General features: G+C 36.1%; 2 protein-coding genes across 2 annotated transcripts; one reads left to right on the top strand and one right to left on the bottom strand.

Moving 5' to 3' along the window:
- The first annotated feature begins 9,738 nt into the window (after positions 1-9,738).
- timm23a (translocase of inner mitochondrial membrane 23 homolog a (yeast)) lies at positions 9,739-13,645 on the top strand. Its single transcript, XM_063003716.1, has 7 exons — positions 9,739-10,092; positions 10,880-10,938; positions 11,963-12,056; positions 12,140-12,224; positions 12,333-12,391; positions 12,468-12,578; positions 13,175-13,645. Exons 1-7 carry the CDS (start codon positions 9,990-9,992, stop codon positions 13,285-13,287), a joined length of 624 nt encoding a protein of 207 aa, XP_062859786.1. The 5' UTR covers positions 9,739-9,989; the 3' UTR covers positions 13,288-13,645.
- A 652-nt stretch (positions 13,646-14,297) lies between these two features.
- zgc:112285 (uncharacterized protein LOC561476 homolog) lies at positions 14,298-19,052 on the bottom strand. The gene is made up of 6 exons (XM_063003943.1): positions 18,935-19,052; positions 16,732-16,841; positions 16,555-16,649; positions 15,699-15,979; positions 15,415-15,578; positions 14,298-14,988 (listed from the first exon to the last, which is right to left on the bottom strand). The coding sequence occupies exons 1-6, from the start codon at positions 19,050-19,052 to the stop codon at positions 14,809-14,811; spliced, it is 948 nt and encodes a 315-aa protein (XP_062860013.1). The 3' UTR covers positions 14,298-14,808.

The following is a 19,052-nucleotide window of genomic DNA, read 5'->3' as shown; positions in this document are numbered from 1 at the left end:
GTTTTCTAACTAAACAAGCCGCTCAGCTTTTCAGTTAACATAAAAAACTGAAGTGTTGGCTTACCTAAAGTGTTTCATTTTGTTTTACTTGTTTGATTTACCATCAGTATTATAGAATTATGGGTGTGGGTGTGAGGGTGTGTCTGTTTCATACTATGCCTGTGAACTTAAGCTTCCTTTTTAAGTAAATCTGTTTTACCATTGGAAATGTATTGTTCTATTTATAACCATTGTAACAATGATTATTTTTCTATCACATTTTGTATGTATGAAATAACATTAAATGATGTTTTCTGATATGAACTCTATGCCTTATTACAAAAAGTGATAGAAGTTTTCATTTATCCAGTCATACGTGTTATTCCAAGATAATGCAATATTAGCATTTCACTTTCAGTAAGGACAAGATTCCAATGTGCTTATTATTATTTTGAGCTATTGAACATATCATTTAATGCCCAGCATTATCTTATACATTGCTTCCTTTCCTATTTAATATAAAATATGCTGGGCTGGTTGGTTTTAGTTTGTGTTGCTTTCCTTATGTGCCTTTCCATGTAAAGTGTGCGCTAATAACCTGTTTTGTTTATATAAACTGATTAATCTGTTTATGCCTCTTGTACTAACATTTAAATATCTTCACCTTCAATAATTTGTCTGCTTTAAATCTTTCCAAAACAAATTGTGTGAAATTAAGCAAATGAGTGTGAACTGACATTTTAAGGATGCTGGACTAAACTGTGTAATGAAAAGCAATAGCAGAATATTAAAATCTTAGTTTTAAAGGAAACTAACATTGTCGCTCTTTCTCTTTGCTTTTATGTGCCAACACACATACTAATCTAGTTACAGCGGGACTAAACTGGGTTTGTTTATTCAGACTGAACTTTTTATCGGGTGGCAAAAATGCCAGAAGGTTTCTTACTAAAGTTTACTTATGCATTTAAATTATATTACCAGCTGTTCATTAACATAAAATGATAAAAATACTAATATTCTTTTAAACAGGCATTTTTAATTCAGTTTTAAAACGGTGTTCTTTGTTTGGCATTAAAACCAAATATATATATCGGTTTTTATTGTGTAGGATTAAACTGACAATTATGTCGCCATTAAAGTTTTTGTGAGCTTATAGGTTAGTAGAAGATTCTGTCAGGGAATAATTGCATTCAAACTAATAAACCTTGGAGGGTATTTTATCCTTATCAGATTTGTTATAAAGAATATTAAAAGTCTATAAAATTAAAAGTCCATGAAAGGTTGTAGTTCTTTACTCTCGATCTCTTTTTACTTAGCATAAATCATTTAGTTCTAATTGATTAGTTGTTAGTTAGTTTATGACATTTCGACTAGTCGCACTCCATATGCAAAATGCACTCCATATGCCATAGAACTTTATACTTCACTGCACAACACTTACCAACTTTTTCTTTCTTCAGTTCATCTTTCCCACTACATAAGTGAGTAATGAGCTTCTCATGAAGATCATTAGTCATCATCATGTACCAATAGCTGTGACTGATTAATCATTGTTGGTTGGGTGTGCACTATGATCAATGTAGCATAAAAAAACTGATAGTTGGTTTGGTTAGCCAAAAATAAAAACTGCATTGTATAAAATGGACTGTAAGAAGGACGTCACAGAGTAGTAAAAGAACACCTGTTAAAAAAAAGTCGTTGAATTTAGGACCGGCAAACAATATTTACAGACCTTAATTTAAAAAAACAATTTGTAACATCAGGTTAAATGGCACCTGCAAACAAGTTGCTCTGACTGTTAGTAAAGGTGTGGGCTAAAATTGACAAGAACTTTTCAAATCCTTACCTTATACAAATCAGAACAGTGTGTTGTGTTGAGAATTAATCCAATAAAGGAAAATAAGTCAAAATTGTGTATATACTACATTTTAATTTGATCTAGATGAAATAAACTAATGGTTAAGTTTCTAATAGTTAACTATTAATTGTCTTGTCACAAGTAACATTAGTGCACAGTTACAGTTATTAGTCTGCTAGTTAATAAATTCTTCTCCATCATTCTTCTTTTTTTTTCTCTTTCTGCACTTTATTGCTAAAGCTAATTCATTCATGTACATAAATCTGCAAGCTGCAACCAAGCAAAAGTGACAGAATTGTGAATACATATAGCAAAAAATGATGCACAGTTCTAGTTCTGTTGAAAAACTGTTCTATTTGGTCATTATTTGGTCGTTATCTGTTCGATGTATTCCTTGTGTCCACATACTCTGGTTTTCTTCTATCATCCAAAAACATGCACAGTGTATTGGCTGTTCTAAATTGCCCCTAGTTGTGTGCCCCAAGTTATGTTATGTCTTACAATAGGTTGGCACCTACGGTATGTACCAGTGGCTTAAGTCTCTTTGTGACCCTATTTGGGATAGAGTAGAAAAATAAATGAACATAATTTAGGATCTTTGCCTCTCTGTTTTAGATTCATAAGGAATTACGTGCTTGTTGAAACATCAGTATACAAATCACCTGGTTCTAGAGTAAAATGTGTTTTAAACTGTAGTAAGTAGAAGGTAAATAATCAAGTAAAATATTAAGTAAAATCAACTTTTTTGAAGACTCAAAAAATAAAGCTTTTTTCTTCTCTCAGGGATCAGTGTTCTGTACATTTGTTTTTGCAAGTACTGGTCAGTGTTATCACACAGCAGCTGAAACAATGACCGAGCCTGATCTGTGAAACTGTTACTAAAAGCCTGTTGTCTGTCTCGTTTTATGTAACAGTTACTTTTGAAAAGGAAACAGTCACAGTAATTTGTATAAATATGTCCCTGTGCATTATGATTATTATTTGCTCTGCATTATCACAACAGCCTTAATTGCCTCCCTTGCTGCTATTATGAATGATGAAAAAAGCTTTCTTAACACTTAAACTACACATAGCACACAAAGTGTAAATGATCCTAAAAATATTTATTGGCTTATTAACACACATATTTTTTTTTCAAATTAAGTGAGCGTCAAATCTATTAATCACTGTGGTATTATAGTGACTCTAAACTGTCTAATTCAAAACTTTCCTATAAGATTTTTGTATTTCATTTAGCTTTTGGGGTGAGTGGTGCTTGGGGTGTGTTCTCAGCTGATATAATTTGTTTTCTTGTTCCCACCAGACTAAATGTCCACATGCTGTATTGTGTGCACACACACACCCAAAGCATGGTGTATCTTTATTAGTGTGTATGTGGTGGCATAAAACAAAAGAAAATGTAATTCTGTTCTGTTAACTTCTACAGAAACAAAAGAGTTTACTTAGCACCACATTGCTTGGTGAAAGTAAATAAGTCCTGTCAAGCCCAAATTGCTAGCTGCCATGGACGAGCAGCATTCCATCGTTTGTCTTTTCTTCCTTCCTCACAGCAAATCTGCAACCTATGATTAAATGGCCAGTTGCTGTCTGGATCCTCCACTGCCTCATTTTGCTTTAATTCTACAGCTGTGGAACCTGCTTATCACATCCCAACTAATAAAGCATAACACCAAGGCATGCCTGTAAATGGTTCTAGCTAATTCTAAAGTTGTGGGTGGAAAGATGGACACAAAGACAAACACACACTTTTATTCTTAATGACATGTGACCTTCATACCCACAAACAAGCCCTGGAGCCTCTGACCTAACGCTAAATAAAAATAGATGTTGTTCCCCTAGCACCTTCCTCTTCCTTCCTTCCCTCCCTGTCTGATGATCTGATATGTCCACTGACTGAAATCATCATATCGTCTCCACCCTTCATATGAGCCAAACATCTGAAAGTAAACTTAAATTAGGTGTCCTTATCATGGTTATTATAGTTAAAGGTACTCAGTGTACATTTTAACCACTGGGTGGCAGTTTAGATCATTATAGGATAAACTGTAAGTAAGTGTCTGGAACCAAATTTTAAAAAGGAAATTCTTCCTAATGTTTAGTGTAAACTAAATTTACAGGTGGTATTAAAACCAAACATTATTTTTAGACCTAACTAGCAGAGTAAATAAATCATTTTTGTTCAGTATTTTACAAGTTTAGAAATAATGAAATAATCGGTTTGTAAAACTTAAGCACTGAGTATTTTGATTTTTTATAAACCTTAATGGACCCCTTTTTTATTGAAACTGTTCCACTGGTCACTTGTGAAAAAGGTTCCAGTACCGGTACTCAAAGTGGCGTTCAGGTTATGCAATGACAGAACCTAATGTTGTTCCAGGGTGGCACTCAGGTGAGCAGCACATGGAAGCTTAATGATACACACACAACTTCTTACAGCATGTTAAACCACACTAACACTAAATTATTTTTTTATTAAAATTTATCAAAAGCAAATAAAAAGATTGTTTTTTTTACTGACACATGCTTTTAAGGTTTGTCAATTTGTCTGGTTAAAGTTCATCTAGATAAACATGAAGTACTTTTTTGTACTTTGAGTCAAAGCAAGTCTACTTTTTGCGTATGTGAATCTTTTTTTGGCCAGATTTGCAGATTTCTTGTCTTCTTAATGATTATATAAATGTAAATTAATTAGTAGTTACAGTACATTGCAGCAAATTATGAGCTGTTTTACATATGATCAGCACAAGAGTTTAAAGGGTGTAGCCAAACTAGCCCTATTTATACTGGCACAGAGATGTCACCGGCTGTCATTATTATAATCACTCATAATCACATGCTGCAAAGTTTAGCCAATGGTCTTTCTGTTACCTAATCTGTGAATATGTTTATCTTTCTTATTTATATGTTGTAAGATCATGCACATAATGAATTGCTTATTGTTTGTTTTACTGCTTTGCTGTCATGGAATAGGGAAGGTTTATTAATAAATGAAAACTGCGGCTGAACAAACAAAATTTTTAAACAATGAACACAAAGAAGACATGTTCAGCAGGAGGATGTGGAGTGGGTGGGGAATTCTTTCATGGAACGGAGAAGGCTTCGAGGAACACTTCCTCTCCATTGTGTGAGATAGTTGTTTCCACACACACTTTCACCAAAGTTTATGTAAAAGAGGAAGCCATCACTGTTTACTTACATTGTCTGAGAGCCGTGCTCTTCAGCATCAATGAACAGTTTGCTATATGCATAGTTATTCACTTCTACATTTAAAAGCATGCATGTAACATCAAAGAAGAAATAAATCTGAATATGGCAAGAGGTATAAATCACACATCATGTATTATTTTTATTCCTGAATACAGCTGAGAAAAATGAGGTAAACACACATGCAAAGCTGGCTTGATGCAACAAGAGGTCTCGTGTGGTGCTCTGTGTCCCATTTCTTTCTGTACTTCTACATTCCTGTCGACTCCCCTCTGGCCACTCTTCCTGCTCTCTCTCAGCGGTAGTGGGTGCAATCAGGAGCCTGGCTCCAGTCTGTTTTCCCACACTGGCTCCTCAGGTCTGGACACTGCCCAAACCTAGTGGGAGACAAGAAGCTGCAGCCAGCATCCAACAGTCCTGACGAGAGTATAAATCACATGAAATAAGCCATGAGTCAAGGATAAGGTCAAGCTTTAAAAAATTTTTTGGTAGATCAATTACAATCATTACTTTAGGTGTAAGATAGCATAAACTCATGTTAACACAAATATTAAATTAAATACACTGTTTTAATAAACATTGTTTATATATCATAATTGATATATACAATTTCTGTTGTTGTGCAAGAAAGTGAGTACCTCGCCTCAGTTACTGTAAAGTATTTTATGTGTACTCTGGTTTTCTCTTTAAAAAACACAATTGGAATGTTACTCTAATTTTTTATTGGTTTGAGTAAGTGTGTGATTGTGAGAGAATGTGTTGCCCAGTGTTTCTTTGTGGTGCCATAATCACCATGGCACTGACCAGGATGAATTTAGGGGAAGTAAATGAATAAATAACTTTTTTTTTTTATCATGTAGTATCAATAGTAGATTGTCACTTTAAACGTGATTGAGACTGTTATTTAATATTTTATTTTCACTACCATCTTCGTCAGGGTCCAGATTACCCTAGAAACACTGGGCACAAGGCAGAAATACACCCCTGACATGCTTTTTCCTTAGGCATTGCCAATCATGTCTGTGTAGGTGCTCGGCTGGCCAATAGCAACTTCTGAGATTCAAACCCAGATCTCATCAGTGGTAAGCTAGCATAATAGACCACTGCACCACATGAGTGCCTGTTAATAAATATTCCCCAAAACTAAACACTAAGATTTTAGAATGGTTTGTTTTTGTTAAAATTTAGTGAAGAGACAGAGCAGAGTTGACAATAGCACCATCACAATAAAACAGCCCAATTGGGGACAGTGTTAGAGTTTGCCATACAGTAAGCCATAGTGTATGTCTCTCACTTTTTACTTTATTTTTGACTTGCACATTGTACACACACAGGATCACTCATATATGCATTGTATTGGTAGCCAAGCTCTTACTTCTGCACATTAAAGCATTAATTCCAAAATTACTTGATGATGACTTAAGCATTTCCTCGTTTTTTGAAGATTAGTTGCCATTAGTTTTTCACATCTCTGACACAGACATTGTCACCAAACTACTTAAGTAAAACAGTTCCAAAAGAGTTTTTTGTTTTCCTTTATCTAAAAGATTTAAGACAAGCTTTGTAAAAGCCCCCTTGCGTCCCCCTCTCATCTCCTCCAAAGCAAGTTGAAAAACAGAGGCACTGCACAGCTTTCATGTCACCATGGTAACAATCCCAGGCCACTTTTGGGGTTCTAGTGTGTGTGTGTGTGTGTGTGTGTGTGTGTGTGTGTGTGTGTGTGTGTGTGTGTGTGTGTGTGTGTGTGTGTGTGTGTGTGTGAAACAAGCTTTGTTGTTCAGTTTTGGTATGCAGAAAAAATAAAAAAGACAAATAAGAAGAAAAAGACTAAACTGACACATTGATCAATAATGAATAACTCTAAAGAACTAAAATACTGAAAAAAAGTATTGCAGCAGCATCAGACTGGTTTCCCACTGCAGCCCATTCCCACAGGATGCCAGTTGTGTGTCTCCAGTGCAGTGTTAGTGTGTGTCGAGCAGTGTGGGCGCCCATGGGAGGCCTTCCACTGGCACTCAATGGTCTTTTTGTTGGGGAACACTGAGCCATTGCTGCTCCCACAGAAAGCCTGGCATAATTTAGTGTGGATGCCAGGAAGTCTGAGCTCACAGAAAAACAACAATGGCAAATGTTATTGCTCCATCTCGAGGGGTGGATCAGATGAAGAAAGAAAAAGCTGGATAAAACAGCCATAGTGATGCAACTGAGACATTTCCCCACAATGCAAAAGTGCATCCACACTATTTATTCCTGAAGATTATACTGCTGAGAGATGGCAAACTACACTGCTATCATACACAATGTCCCTTTTATAGAAAGTACCTATCATTTTAGTTGGTTAGTGTTATTTATGCTCATTTGCGTAATTGTAAATGCATCTTTTAGTGGCTGTGGATAGTAATATATGTACAGAAACTTTTAATTAGCTCGTGGCTGCCATCTAGTGTACAATAATGCCAGCGCAGCTATAGTGGTGCTTGACAAAAATGCAGGAATGGATGTTTATTAACAAATGAAATGAAGTTGACCAGACAAAACATGAACTATCTCGGGTTCATACTGTCTAAAGTGAAATAAATGTAAAGTAAATGTAAATATAAGAAACACTGTGGGTGTTTTTCCATACTGTCCCAACATTTTTCTGATTTGGGGTTGAAGTAGTAACATAAACACAAATATTAATATGTGTACCTTTGTAAATTGTTTTGATTTTCGATAGCAAATTGTGTTTTGGCTAAATTTACTAGATTTAACTGTTTATATTTAACAGATTTTAGAACAAACACTACAAAACGTGCTATTAATGCACAGCATTGGAAATATTTAACAGTGTAAATAATACATTCTTAAAAGACTAGGAAGTTTGGACTTGTTTTGGAACCTCTCACAAGTAAACAGATAAATAGGAAAAAAGGAATGCTGTGATCGTGTATAAAAGAAGCATTAACTTAAGACAGTTGTTTACAAGTAAGGTTAGGTCTCCAACACTTTAGGAACATTGTTTTTCAATGCATAATTGCAAGGAATCTTGGGGGGTTTGCCATCTATAGTACATAACATTATAAAAAAATCAAAGAAACCAGAGAATCTATGTGCATAAAAAGCAAGGCTGAAAATCAACAGTGAATACCCTTGATCTTTGGTCCCTTAGACAACACTGCAATAAGATCATCTGTGATGAATATAGGCACATGGCTGAAGTATGTCTATGTTTGGACATACTTTAGAAAACCCTGGTAAGTAAAAACAGGTTATTGCAGCAACGACAAATGCAAGTTAAGTCTGTTACAATACATTTACATTTTCTGCATTTAGCAGACGTTTTTATCCACAGCGACTTACAGAAGTGCTTCCATAGTAAACATTTCATTATAACATTCATAACAATGTGCAACTTTTTCCCCATGTAATTATTACAATGTGCAATGTGCAATATTTTTTCCCATGTGCAATTATTATTTGTAATTATTTGTATTTCAGAGTTTTTTCTGACTTTTTATTATTATTATTGTTATACACTGTACTTTTTATTGTCTATTTTTTTGTACTGAGTGCTTTACTGTCCCTTCGCTGCTGCAACACTGAATTTCCCCACTGTGGGACTAATAAAGGATTATCTTATCTTATCTTATCTTATCTTATCTTATCTTATCTTATCTTATCTTATTACTCTAGTTTAAGTAAACAACAGTCCAAGAACACAAATCTGCTAAAAACTGTTAGAACCAAAGTTAGTGGGGTTTTTTTTCCTCTCTTCAAGAAATGAATAAGAGTGTTAGTAATTAGTTAGTAGTACAAGTCAGCTTAAGTGCTTGGTAAAGAGGTGGGTTTTTAATCGTTTTTTAAAGACAGCAAGAGATTCAGATGTTCTGACAGAGGAAGTTCCTTCCACCACTTGGGTGCCTTGATGCTTGTCTTCCTCTAGTTCTGAGTGGAGGATCAAGTCGAGTGAGACTAGTGGCTCGGAGGTTGCGTGGTACAGAGAGGGGTTTGATTAGACCTCGAAGGTAGTTTGGAGCTGGTCCATTTTTGGCTTTGTAGGCAAGCATCAGTGTTTTAAACTGAATGTGTGCAGCTACAGGAAGCCAGTGGGAAAAAAAATCACTTTTGTCTTTTATTTGTTTGTATGGAAAATCTGCTCAGAAACTGAAATGCTAATAATTATCCTTGGGCTGCATCCGAAATCGCATACTTCCATACTGAACAGTACGCGAAACCAGTGACCTACAGCATGGGCAGCCGTTTTTGAGTATGCAACCACAGCCCACTACGGTCCGTTAATCTATCCCGAGTTGGCGCAAGACAAAAATTACAGTTTTTCTCAGTTGATTTGGTACATTTCTCACATCATGATTTACATTGGCATCACAAGTGCATTTCTCAAAACGAGTGGGAAAAATAATAATAAAAAATAAAAAATAAAAATAAATAAAAATGGTATAATTTAGTACAAACAACCCCGAATAACGTTAGGAGTCGCTTTGTGGAGAACGATAGACTGTGGCGATGTGACGTCATGCATCACGTGACGTTGGCGAGATGGCGGACGTAGTACGTACGAGGTTACGTGCATACTGCGTGCTTGCGTACTGAAAGGGCGTACTGCTTTACCGGCCAAGCAGTGCGCACTGCTTCGAATGTAGTACGTACTGTTTACGACAGTTTGACGTAAGGAGCGAGCTGCGCGTGGTAGAGGTCATAGTTGCTGTTACATACAACCGGCTTTCTGAAAGTTCTAACCGTTTCTGAACGTGTATATTCTATATATGAGTTAAACCTTTGTAAGACTTGATTTTTAAAACTGTGTTTAAACGCGGATAAATGCAGCTCTGTCTCGGCTGTTAGTAAGGAGTGTGTGTACAGGCTTTACTTAGATAGCGTTAGCATTACAGTTAGCATTAGCTGTAGTTCATCGGGACCCTGGTGAAGACAGATCACTTTATAAACTATGGATAACGATACTGCTGGATCAGGGGCTCAGAAAGGAGGATTTGGTATTTTCGGTGGCGGAGGATCTGCGTACTCAAACACAGCGCTGTCAGGGGTACCATGTAAGTAGGAGCCTTCTGTGTAACCTTGGTATGTTTTAGTAATGGCACTGGATGTTATGACCATGTGATATTGGCACTGCGTTAGCTGACATCAATAATCACTTTCTACAAAAAAACAACGATTACTGTCAATAACAGTCATTGACATCAATTTAGAGTTGATTCTTCTTTGCTGATAGAATTGCACTCACTTCTTCACTTGAATTTGGAACATCACTTCGGTGAGACTCCATTTAGCCACAAGATCGTTTGAAATGTATATGTATTATCTATCTATCTATCTATCTATCTATCTATCTATCTATCTATCTATCTATCTATCCTTCTATCTATCTATCTATCTATCTATCTATCTATCTATCTATCTATCCTTCTATCTATCTATCTATCTATCTATCTATCTATCTATCTATCTATCTATCTATCTATCCTTCTATCTATCTATCTATCTATCTATCTATCTATCTATCTATCTATCTATCTATCTATCTATCCTTCTATCTATCTATCTATCTATCTATCTATCTATCTATCTATCTATCTATCTATAAATAAACATATATATAAGCTACATATTGGTAGATGCTTCTATCGTCTACCAATTACTCTGAAGAGCTAAGGTCATTTTAAAAAGACGGTCACACTTCTTTTCCTACAGTTCATCACACTGCAGCACATTTAGGCACTAACTGGTTTATTTGGCTATACAGTATAGTTTTCACATAATGGTTAAGATTATGCATTTATTAAGATTTCTAACTTTTTTTGCTTTACTTTACATTCATAGTGTCTGGAATGAGTCCTCTCTCCCCCTACCTCAATGTTGACCCTCGCTACCTTGTACAGGTCAGTTAAATAATTATTTCAATATTTTTAATCATAGTCATTGTTTCTTGCACTGCTTTTTAAGTGCATTACACACTTGGCATCGCATCATCTTTATGCCTTAATGTTTACTTAACTTGCTTGCAATGAGCCAGCTGGTTTCTCTAAGGATATCAGTATTGAAAGATTATCAGAACTTTTATTAAAACAATTAAGACATTCCAGTTATTTCTAATAATATACTGTACAATGTCATACCATTTTTACCTGTAAAATTCACCATGTCTAAAAACAATGTAGTCTACCTATGTGTGTCATTAGCTAGAATATATTTGCTATTTTCCTCCAAACCAGCCTGCCTATTTAAAATAGGGATGATTGATGTAGTTAACTAAATGAATGCAGTAAGTACAACCTATAGCTTTTGGACAAACATTAACAAATGACGGTAGTTTAAAGGCAACCTAATCAGCAGGATAGGTGCTGACCACTTGACCAGTGTAAGACAGGAAAAAACAAAGTCACATCTAGACTTTTGTATAAGTACCTGTACATGTTCTCAGAAATTATATTTATTTCATTTTCATTAAACACTTTATCTGTTCGGGGTTATGGCAGGTCCTGTTTTCCTGGGAATAACTGGGTGCAGGGCAGAAATACCCTGGACTGGATGCCATCCCCTCAGACATAGCCAATTATGTCTGTGTAGATCCTGGCCAGCTAATATCACCACTGAGATTCGAGCCCGGTGGGCTAGCTCAATAGACTGTTGTGCCACCTGTGATCTCAGTGTCCATTGAAACCTGGAGTTATCTGACCACAGCACAAATTTCCACTGTCTTTCAGTCCATCTAAGATGAGCTTGGGCCCAAAAACAGATCTGTGTTCCTGCATAGAATAGATGTATGGCCTTTTGTTTGCATGACTGAGTTTATGGTTGCATTTCTTGAGGCTAATATCTTTTAAATTGACAACATAAGTCATTGTTTGATTAATTTGTCTTATTGGTTAATCGATTAAACAACATCCGTACTCATCTCTTCAGGACACAGAAGAATTCATACTGCCAACTGGAGCAAACAAAACTCGTGGACGCTTTGAACTGGCCTTCTTTACTATAGGAGGATCCTGCATTACAGGTAATGATAGGTTAGAATAGAACTTAGGATATCTTGTCAGTGTAAACATTCCTATATGAAATATGATCTCTGTTGACTTTTAGGTGCTGCGTTTGGAACGCTCAATGGGCTTCGACTGGGCTTGAAGGAGACCAGAGATATGACCTGGTCAAAACCTAGAAATGTACAGTAAGTAAAAGTAACATTGATCAGAATTATTATGTAGCATAAAGATATATATATATATAGTGGTAAGCTACATTCTAACATGGATATTTTCTTGGTATTGCATTACAGAATTTTAAACATGGTCACCCGACAGGGAGCATCATGGGCGAATACGTTGGGATCAGTAGGTAAAAAACTTTGCTGTTAAGTTGTATTTAAAATTAAAGCTATAGGAGCAAAAAAGCATAAACTGTTTCTTCACAGCTCTTTTGTACAGTGTGTTTGGAGTAGCTATTGAGAAGGCCAGAGGAGCAGAAGATGACATTAACACAGTTGCTGCTGGGACATTAACAGGGATGATGTTCAAATCCACAGGTTTGTATAAAGCTGCTTTTCCACAGGACAGTACATTATGTCTATCCTCTGCTGCCTGCACTATCTCCATTCTGGCCTGTCACACGCCCCCTCTGACATGCTCACAGTTATAGCCGGCTTGCTTTTCATTTGGTGAGATAAAAGCTTTATCACACACAGAGAGTTGTGTTATTCTTTATGTGAATCTCCCCACCATTCAAGCCGGCGCCTTACACAATTGCAGAGATAGCATATCACAGCAGCCGAGAGGAGAAACCCCGTCTGACTTTCCCACCCTAGACACAACCAGTTGTGTCTGTTGGATGCCTGGCCAGGTCAGTGGTACTCAGCAATGGTATGCAAGTGCATTAGACTGTTGCACCACCCAGGATAAAAAGGGTGAAAACTGAGCTATAATCACTAGTTTTTTTTATTACATTTGACCATCTGAACAAAGACCAGTGTTTTATCTCATTTTGAATCTGTGCTGTCCAACTTTGCATCTCTGCTGTTCTTTTTATAGGTGCACAGAAAAGTTACTAGCTAACAAGGGCATGTTGCACTACCAAATTATTATTCAAAAATTAATACTAATATATTTATTGTGTGTGTATTAGGTGGACTGAAAGGAGTTGCCAGGGGAGGCCTTGTTGGATTAGCTGTTTCGGGATTGTATGCCATCTACAACAACTGGGATCATTTTAAAGGTGTATCTACTACACATTATTAAAAAGGACAAAAGGTCAAACGATGGACATTTTGACTTTAAAAGGTCCCCATTTTCCATGCCCATTTTAGAGGAGCAACAGAAGACCCATGATTTTGGAATAACTGGACCACTGTATTTGTCTTTCAGTTGGACTGAATGTATATGCTATGTTTATTAAAAGGTAGCTCTCAACTGCCTTGAAATGTATTGGTTGGTAATGTTGCTTTGGCCAAATATGAGAATTATATAAAAGGTATAATAATGAGAATCAGTGTTATACAATGCTGATGTCATTTCACTGTACTTACAGTATGTATATGAAGAATAGTCTAAACCACAATGGTCATCAAGTCTATCTAAATAAAGGTAATATTTTGAAGTGTTTTTGCTAGGTCTGTATTTGATAAACATCTCCCATTAAAACATGGATAGTGATTTTAATGCATTATAGAAAAAACAAATACTGATGCACATTTGTTTTTGTTATTTAATATATGATCAGTGCCTATATCCACTTCAAGTTTGTACTTGTGCAAAGCCAAAAGTCCTCCATAAGTTGTAAATAAAATTCAAATAAGGACAGATGGTTCTTGGCTGAGCAGGTCAAATTATTGGATAAATCACAACACAGCGTTTCATTTATGCTTCTGTGGATGATATCTAATGGCAAGTACTGTTTGCAAAAAAGCAGCCTCAGATGATGATGCTAAACATGACAATCTAGAGATCTATTTGGATTTCATAAGAACACTTTTCTAAGTTGTGGGTGTTGGAATAAAGATTCTGTTACAGTTCTGCTATTTTTAGGCCTCCCAGTCCTTGTCCTAGATGACTGTATAAAAAGCATTCTTTGGCAAATAACCATGTGCAGACTTTACAGATGAAACACTTTAGGTCTAAAAAGCAGACTATTAGGTAAAGAATGTGATTAGGGGCTTTTGAATGTTTGGTTGGTAGGTGTTGTGTTAAAGCTTTTTAATTGTATTTCAAGCTTAAACATGAATATCGGATTAAAACAAGCAATCGGTCAGTTTGTTTCTTAGCAAATCATTTTTATTGAGTTTAAACATTGATACTTTTTGTGTTGTTGAATTGATTGATTGCAGGAGGTTATCACATATTCAAACATTATATGGCCAAATGTATTTGGACACCTGACCATGAGCTTGTTGGGGGTCCCATTTAAGAAACAAATGGTATTAAAATAGTGACATTTGTGCCCATTTAGTCAAAACAGCATTTGTATTGCTGCTGGAACTGCAAAGCTGGAAGGATAACGTTCATATTTATGTAATTGATTTATTAAACCAGTTATCCTATGTTGTTTGAATTAGAAGGGGTGTCCCAATACTTTTGTCCTTATACTGTAGTCCTAAAGTGACTAACATTGGTGGCAATGACTGGCTGCTCCACTAGGACAGGATAGTGCAGTACAGATAGAAGAGCAAATGTATAAGATTAGTCCCAGTCCTGATGTGTGAGTTACAGTGACTCAGCCACTGCCTTTTTTTTTTACATAGGTGAAAATTGAGGCCCCTAAAATTAATGCAGAAAGAAATCCCTGATGCGGGTGGCTTCAATCCAAGGGATGTAAGCAGCAGTGCGGGTGAAGACACTAGGCTTATTCTCTACCGTACAGCCAATGGGGCCAAAACTCACCACACCTCGTACCTCCCACCGATCCTGGTCCAGCTGACACATTAGAGGGCCACCTGAATCTCCCTACATAAAGGGGAAAAGAAAGTGAGGCATTTTGCTGTGGATTGTTTAAATATTTTACTGCAAATTACAGAAGTGCATCTCTGTGTTTTTTTAGCAGGGGATTTGCATTGCCTAAAAGAGTCTTGCATTGTTGCTTTTTGTTTAATTGTGTAGATCACCCTGCAACTCTTTCTAAGAGACTGCTGGCTTCTTTTACTTTTTCTGTTTAGTTAGAAATTATTACAGTAACTGCTGTGTGGCAGCCACACCACAAGCTGTGCTATCATGCCACCCTAGGTATAGTATGTGGTAGGCCAAATTAAAAAGCTGTGAGCCATGCATTTGACATGAACTCACCATAAACCCGAGTTCTATCCTTTTATATTATTTGTAGTAAAATCTTTTTAAACTCGTCTTTAGCTGTCTGATGTCCCCCGACTCTATTACCTGACAGGCAGCAGGAGGTCCTTCTGTGTCTTTTATACCAGCACAGATCATGAATTCTGTCACACGCTCTCCCCAGAACTTCTTTTGTCTGCATGTTTTGTGGTCAATGATGGGCAGACGGGCCTGGTTTAATGCTTCAGCCAGTGACACATGCTCTTTCCCACCTAAGAGGCAAAATCAAACCTAAAGCTTGACCACAAAGTAAGTATAGTAACACCTTTCACTATCTGAAACATTCTCTACATCAAGTTTAGTTCCAATCCACTTTGGTCAGACATAATTACCTAGTGTGTCTCCCCAGCCGGTCACCCAGCAGTAATGGCCTGGTCTCAGATTTGTCTGCTTGCGCGGCAGGCAGGCGTAACGAATGAAGTTGCTGGGCAGGATGTCAGCTCCTGCTTTAACCAGGGCTATGTCATAGTCCAGCTCACTGTGTGCTGGATAGTGAAAATGCTCATGTCTGTAAATTCTCTTCACAGGAAAAATGCGTTCAGCTGATTCAGACTTTTTTAGCTTGTGCTTGCCCAACACAATACGCCAATTTCCCAAGTCTTCGGCTTTCCCCCTACATAATGGTACCAACAAAAAGAACATCTAGTTTAGAAATTAACACTAGCGTTTAAGACAAGAATATTTAAGACAAGGCTTTAAAAACAGCATGTGTTTTATTACAAAGTTGCCAGTAAAAATTTGCAAATCACTTTTCTTTAATAAATGTGATTTTAGACAAAAGTCTGCCTAAATTAATGATGCACAATGGTAGATGGTCTTGTTTTAGTATTTACATCTAGATTTAAAAAAAAATTTGAGAGCCTCTGGTCTGATGCATTTACTTTCATTAATTAAATTTTATGAAGAAATTAAATAGATGAATTTTAAAGTTGAAGTCAATACAAGCTAAATTATGCAAGACGACAATGACCCAACAAACAATGACCAAGATAGAGTCCACCCCAAATAAGATAAGACCTGACTTACTATTACGACTAGGATTTAATGCATAAATCTATGTCATTTTAATAGAGAAATTAGGGTCTGTAGTTGTATAGCTATTTATTTATTTTATTTTGAAAATCACAATGCTCTATATTTATTTATTACCATACAACTATTTTTATATGACATGCTAGTAAGCCTTACCTCTGAAAACAGTGAGCTGCAGTAAGCACCCAGTTTTTATGGATCAGAGTCCCACCACACACATGAACATAGTGTCTGCTGCCTCTGGGACGAACCTACACAGTGTAACAAAGAGAGGTAGTTATCTACAGTATTATCTTATTCATGCTATGTTAAATTTAAGATTTAGTCATTTACCTGCAGTGAAACCTGCCATGGCCAGGAGTGAGGTCTGGCCTCATTGCCTGATACAATACGTTCTGCTGTGTTTGGTTTGAAGTGAGCCAGGCCACAATCTTTGGGCCAGTCTTAAAGGATAAAGAAAAAAAATATATTGTAAGTGCATTTATTATAGTAATGTAGATTAGAATCAGATCATATTTTCTGGATTAATTTGAGATGACATAGAATGGTTAATTAATAGGTGCTCTTTAACAAGCAGTTCTCCTTTTATCTAAGGATTTACTGTATGTTTTTAATTTTAAAAGTCTCACATAAACCATTTACTTACACCTAGAAGCAATTTTGAAGTAGCTAATCCATCTTCTCTTTAGAAGGAAACCAGAGTACCTACCAAAAACTCATTGTCTGAAGGGGGACTGGTAGAGGCACCTGTGATATACTAGCCTCCTGTTACTACTGTACATTGCGCGCAGTGGCTCCGGGGAAACCGGACCCGCCGCAACCCTAACCAGGGTAGAGCAGTAGTCAAACATAAAAATAAAAGAAATAAAACAGCGCGTTTTGTTTGTGTTTAGAGCTATAGCTTCTGTTAAAGCGCAGCAATCTTACTAACACTGGTAATAGGTTTTAGGCATGGATAATCGATTGATTTAGTAGTCCAGGTTCTCGAACAAACTATTGGAGCGACGTTAGTGATTTCGAGTCTATTGTTGTTTGATAAAGTTTCTTTCTGCATTAGCGCTGGTATTTTACTTTAGAGAAAACAAAGACTAGAAGAAAGCAGTTGTTGCTAACGTATGCATGTGATTTAATTTAGCTGGTGTTAGCTAACTAATTAGCAAAACCACACCAAAATGCGAGTGCGAGAGGAGCTCCACCATCTGTACATCTCATTTTTAGTTAGCTACCTGTCTTTTACAGTACACATTCAATCAGGTAAGACTAATATTGTTATCTAAGTTTAGTTGTTCAATGAGTAAAGTATTCTTTAATTTAATTTTAAACGTATTTTTGTAATTTTTTGTTTTTGTTAAATCATTGTGTTGTGTATTTGTATATTTATGTTAATTTGAATATTGAGACTTTTACTTTGGAAGTAATTGCCATACATTTTTTTACATTTTACATTTTCAGCATTTAGCAGACGCTTTTATCCAAAGCGACTTACAGTTATGACTAAACATGATTTTGAGCAATTGAGGGTTAAGGACCTTGCTCAGGGGTCCAACAGTGGCAACTTGGCGGTGGTGGGGCTTGAACCAGCAACCTTTTGATTACTAGTGCAGTACCTTAACCACTGAGCTATCACTGCCCTATCACTGCCCATACCTGTGGATTGATTCACAGAGTTGAATGTTCACATGTGAAAGTGATTCAGTAAAAGAATAGCAGCAGCAACGCTATCTCCTTTTCCGTGTTTATTATTATTATTGTGTTTGTGAAGGATTAAAAGTGAATCCGTATAAAAAGGGACAAACGCAACACATTGTACTAATTATTTACCCTAAATTAAAGGTGCAGTTAGTGTACATACACTTTTAAAATGTTATGTAAGTTTATTGTGGATTTTCCAAAATATACTGAATTTTAAAATTATTTTCAGCTGTTTGAATTATAAATTTAGTGTTGACAGTTTAGTAATGTTAATTAATTTGGTGGCATGGTCTACTAATTCCTTGTGTTAATGACTGAGTATATCTACCAAAATGTCTGACATTAATTAAAAGCTGCTAGAACACAGGTGAGACTGTCTACCGTCAAGCAGGTTTTTCTATTGCCATGAGCTATTTATTTATTTATTAAGTTGCCTATTTTGGAGCAGCTTTTTTTTTATCCAAAGGCGACCTGATCCTCCAGACATATGTCCTTATAGCATAGGGTGAGAAGCTAATGGGTTTTTTTTTAGCAAAAGACCATTATTATTGAAATCAATTATTTGTTTTATTTTGTTTTACTGCAGAGTCTATTGAATTAATATATGATCATTAAAGTTTTTTTTAATACATAATCTTGAGTAACAACAGCATTTATACTTTACCAGTTGTTTGGTTGAATAGGTGCTGTATTTGTACTAGTACAAATAAAATGTAGAGAAAACAACTCTAAAACGCTTAATAAAGTTAATTTATAGTACTAATAAAGTCATTTCTTAATCATATTCTGTTAACTGTGTAACTTGTGAGAAAAAAACAAAACAAAAAAGTATAATAACTCTTACCTAGTTGAAGGACGTGATGCTGGAGGCGGCTGGCGGTAAATGCATGGGTGTAGTTTTTCTCCAGCACCAAGCCCAGCACGAGCAGCAACAACGATAAAATGAAGCTTTTTGCTTCCAT

Source organism: Trichomycterus rosablanca, chromosome 10 (genome assembly GCF_030014385.1).
Source record: "Trichomycterus rosablanca isolate fTriRos1 chromosome 10, fTriRos1.hap1, whole genome shotgun sequence".
In the NCBI taxonomy this organism is placed as follows: Eukaryota; Metazoa; Chordata; class Actinopteri; order Siluriformes; family Trichomycteridae; genus Trichomycterus; species Trichomycterus rosablanca.
This window is presented reverse-complemented; position numbering and strand designations above follow the sequence as displayed.

Excerpts from the sequence above, each read along its gene's own strand:
- timm23a (XM_063003716.1), top strand. The coding sequence starts at position 9,990 with ATGGATAACGATACTGCTGGATCAGGGGCTCAGAAAGGAGGATTTGGT. Across the intron at positions 12,057-12,139 it reads AGGAGGATCCTGCATTACAG|GTGCTGCGTTTGGAACGCTC; the intron begins GTAATGATAGGT and ends GTTGACTTTTAG. Across the intron at positions 12,579-13,174 it reads GATGATGTTCAAATCCACAG|GTGGACTGAAAGGAGTTGCC; the intron begins GTTTGTATAAAG and ends TGTGTGTATTAG.
- zgc:112285 (XM_063003943.1), bottom strand. The coding sequence starts at position 19,052 with ATGGAAGCAAAAAGCTTCATTTTATCGTTGTTGCTGCTCGTGCTGGGC. Across the intron at positions 16,650-16,731 it reads CATGGCAGGTTTCACTGCAG|GTTCGTCCCAGAGGCAGCAG; the intron begins GTAAATGACTAA and ends TACACTGTGTAG. Across the intron at positions 14,989-15,414 it reads GACCTCCTGCTGCCTGTCAG|GGAGATTCAGGTGGCCCTCT; the intron begins GTAATAGAGTCG and ends CCCTTTATGTAG.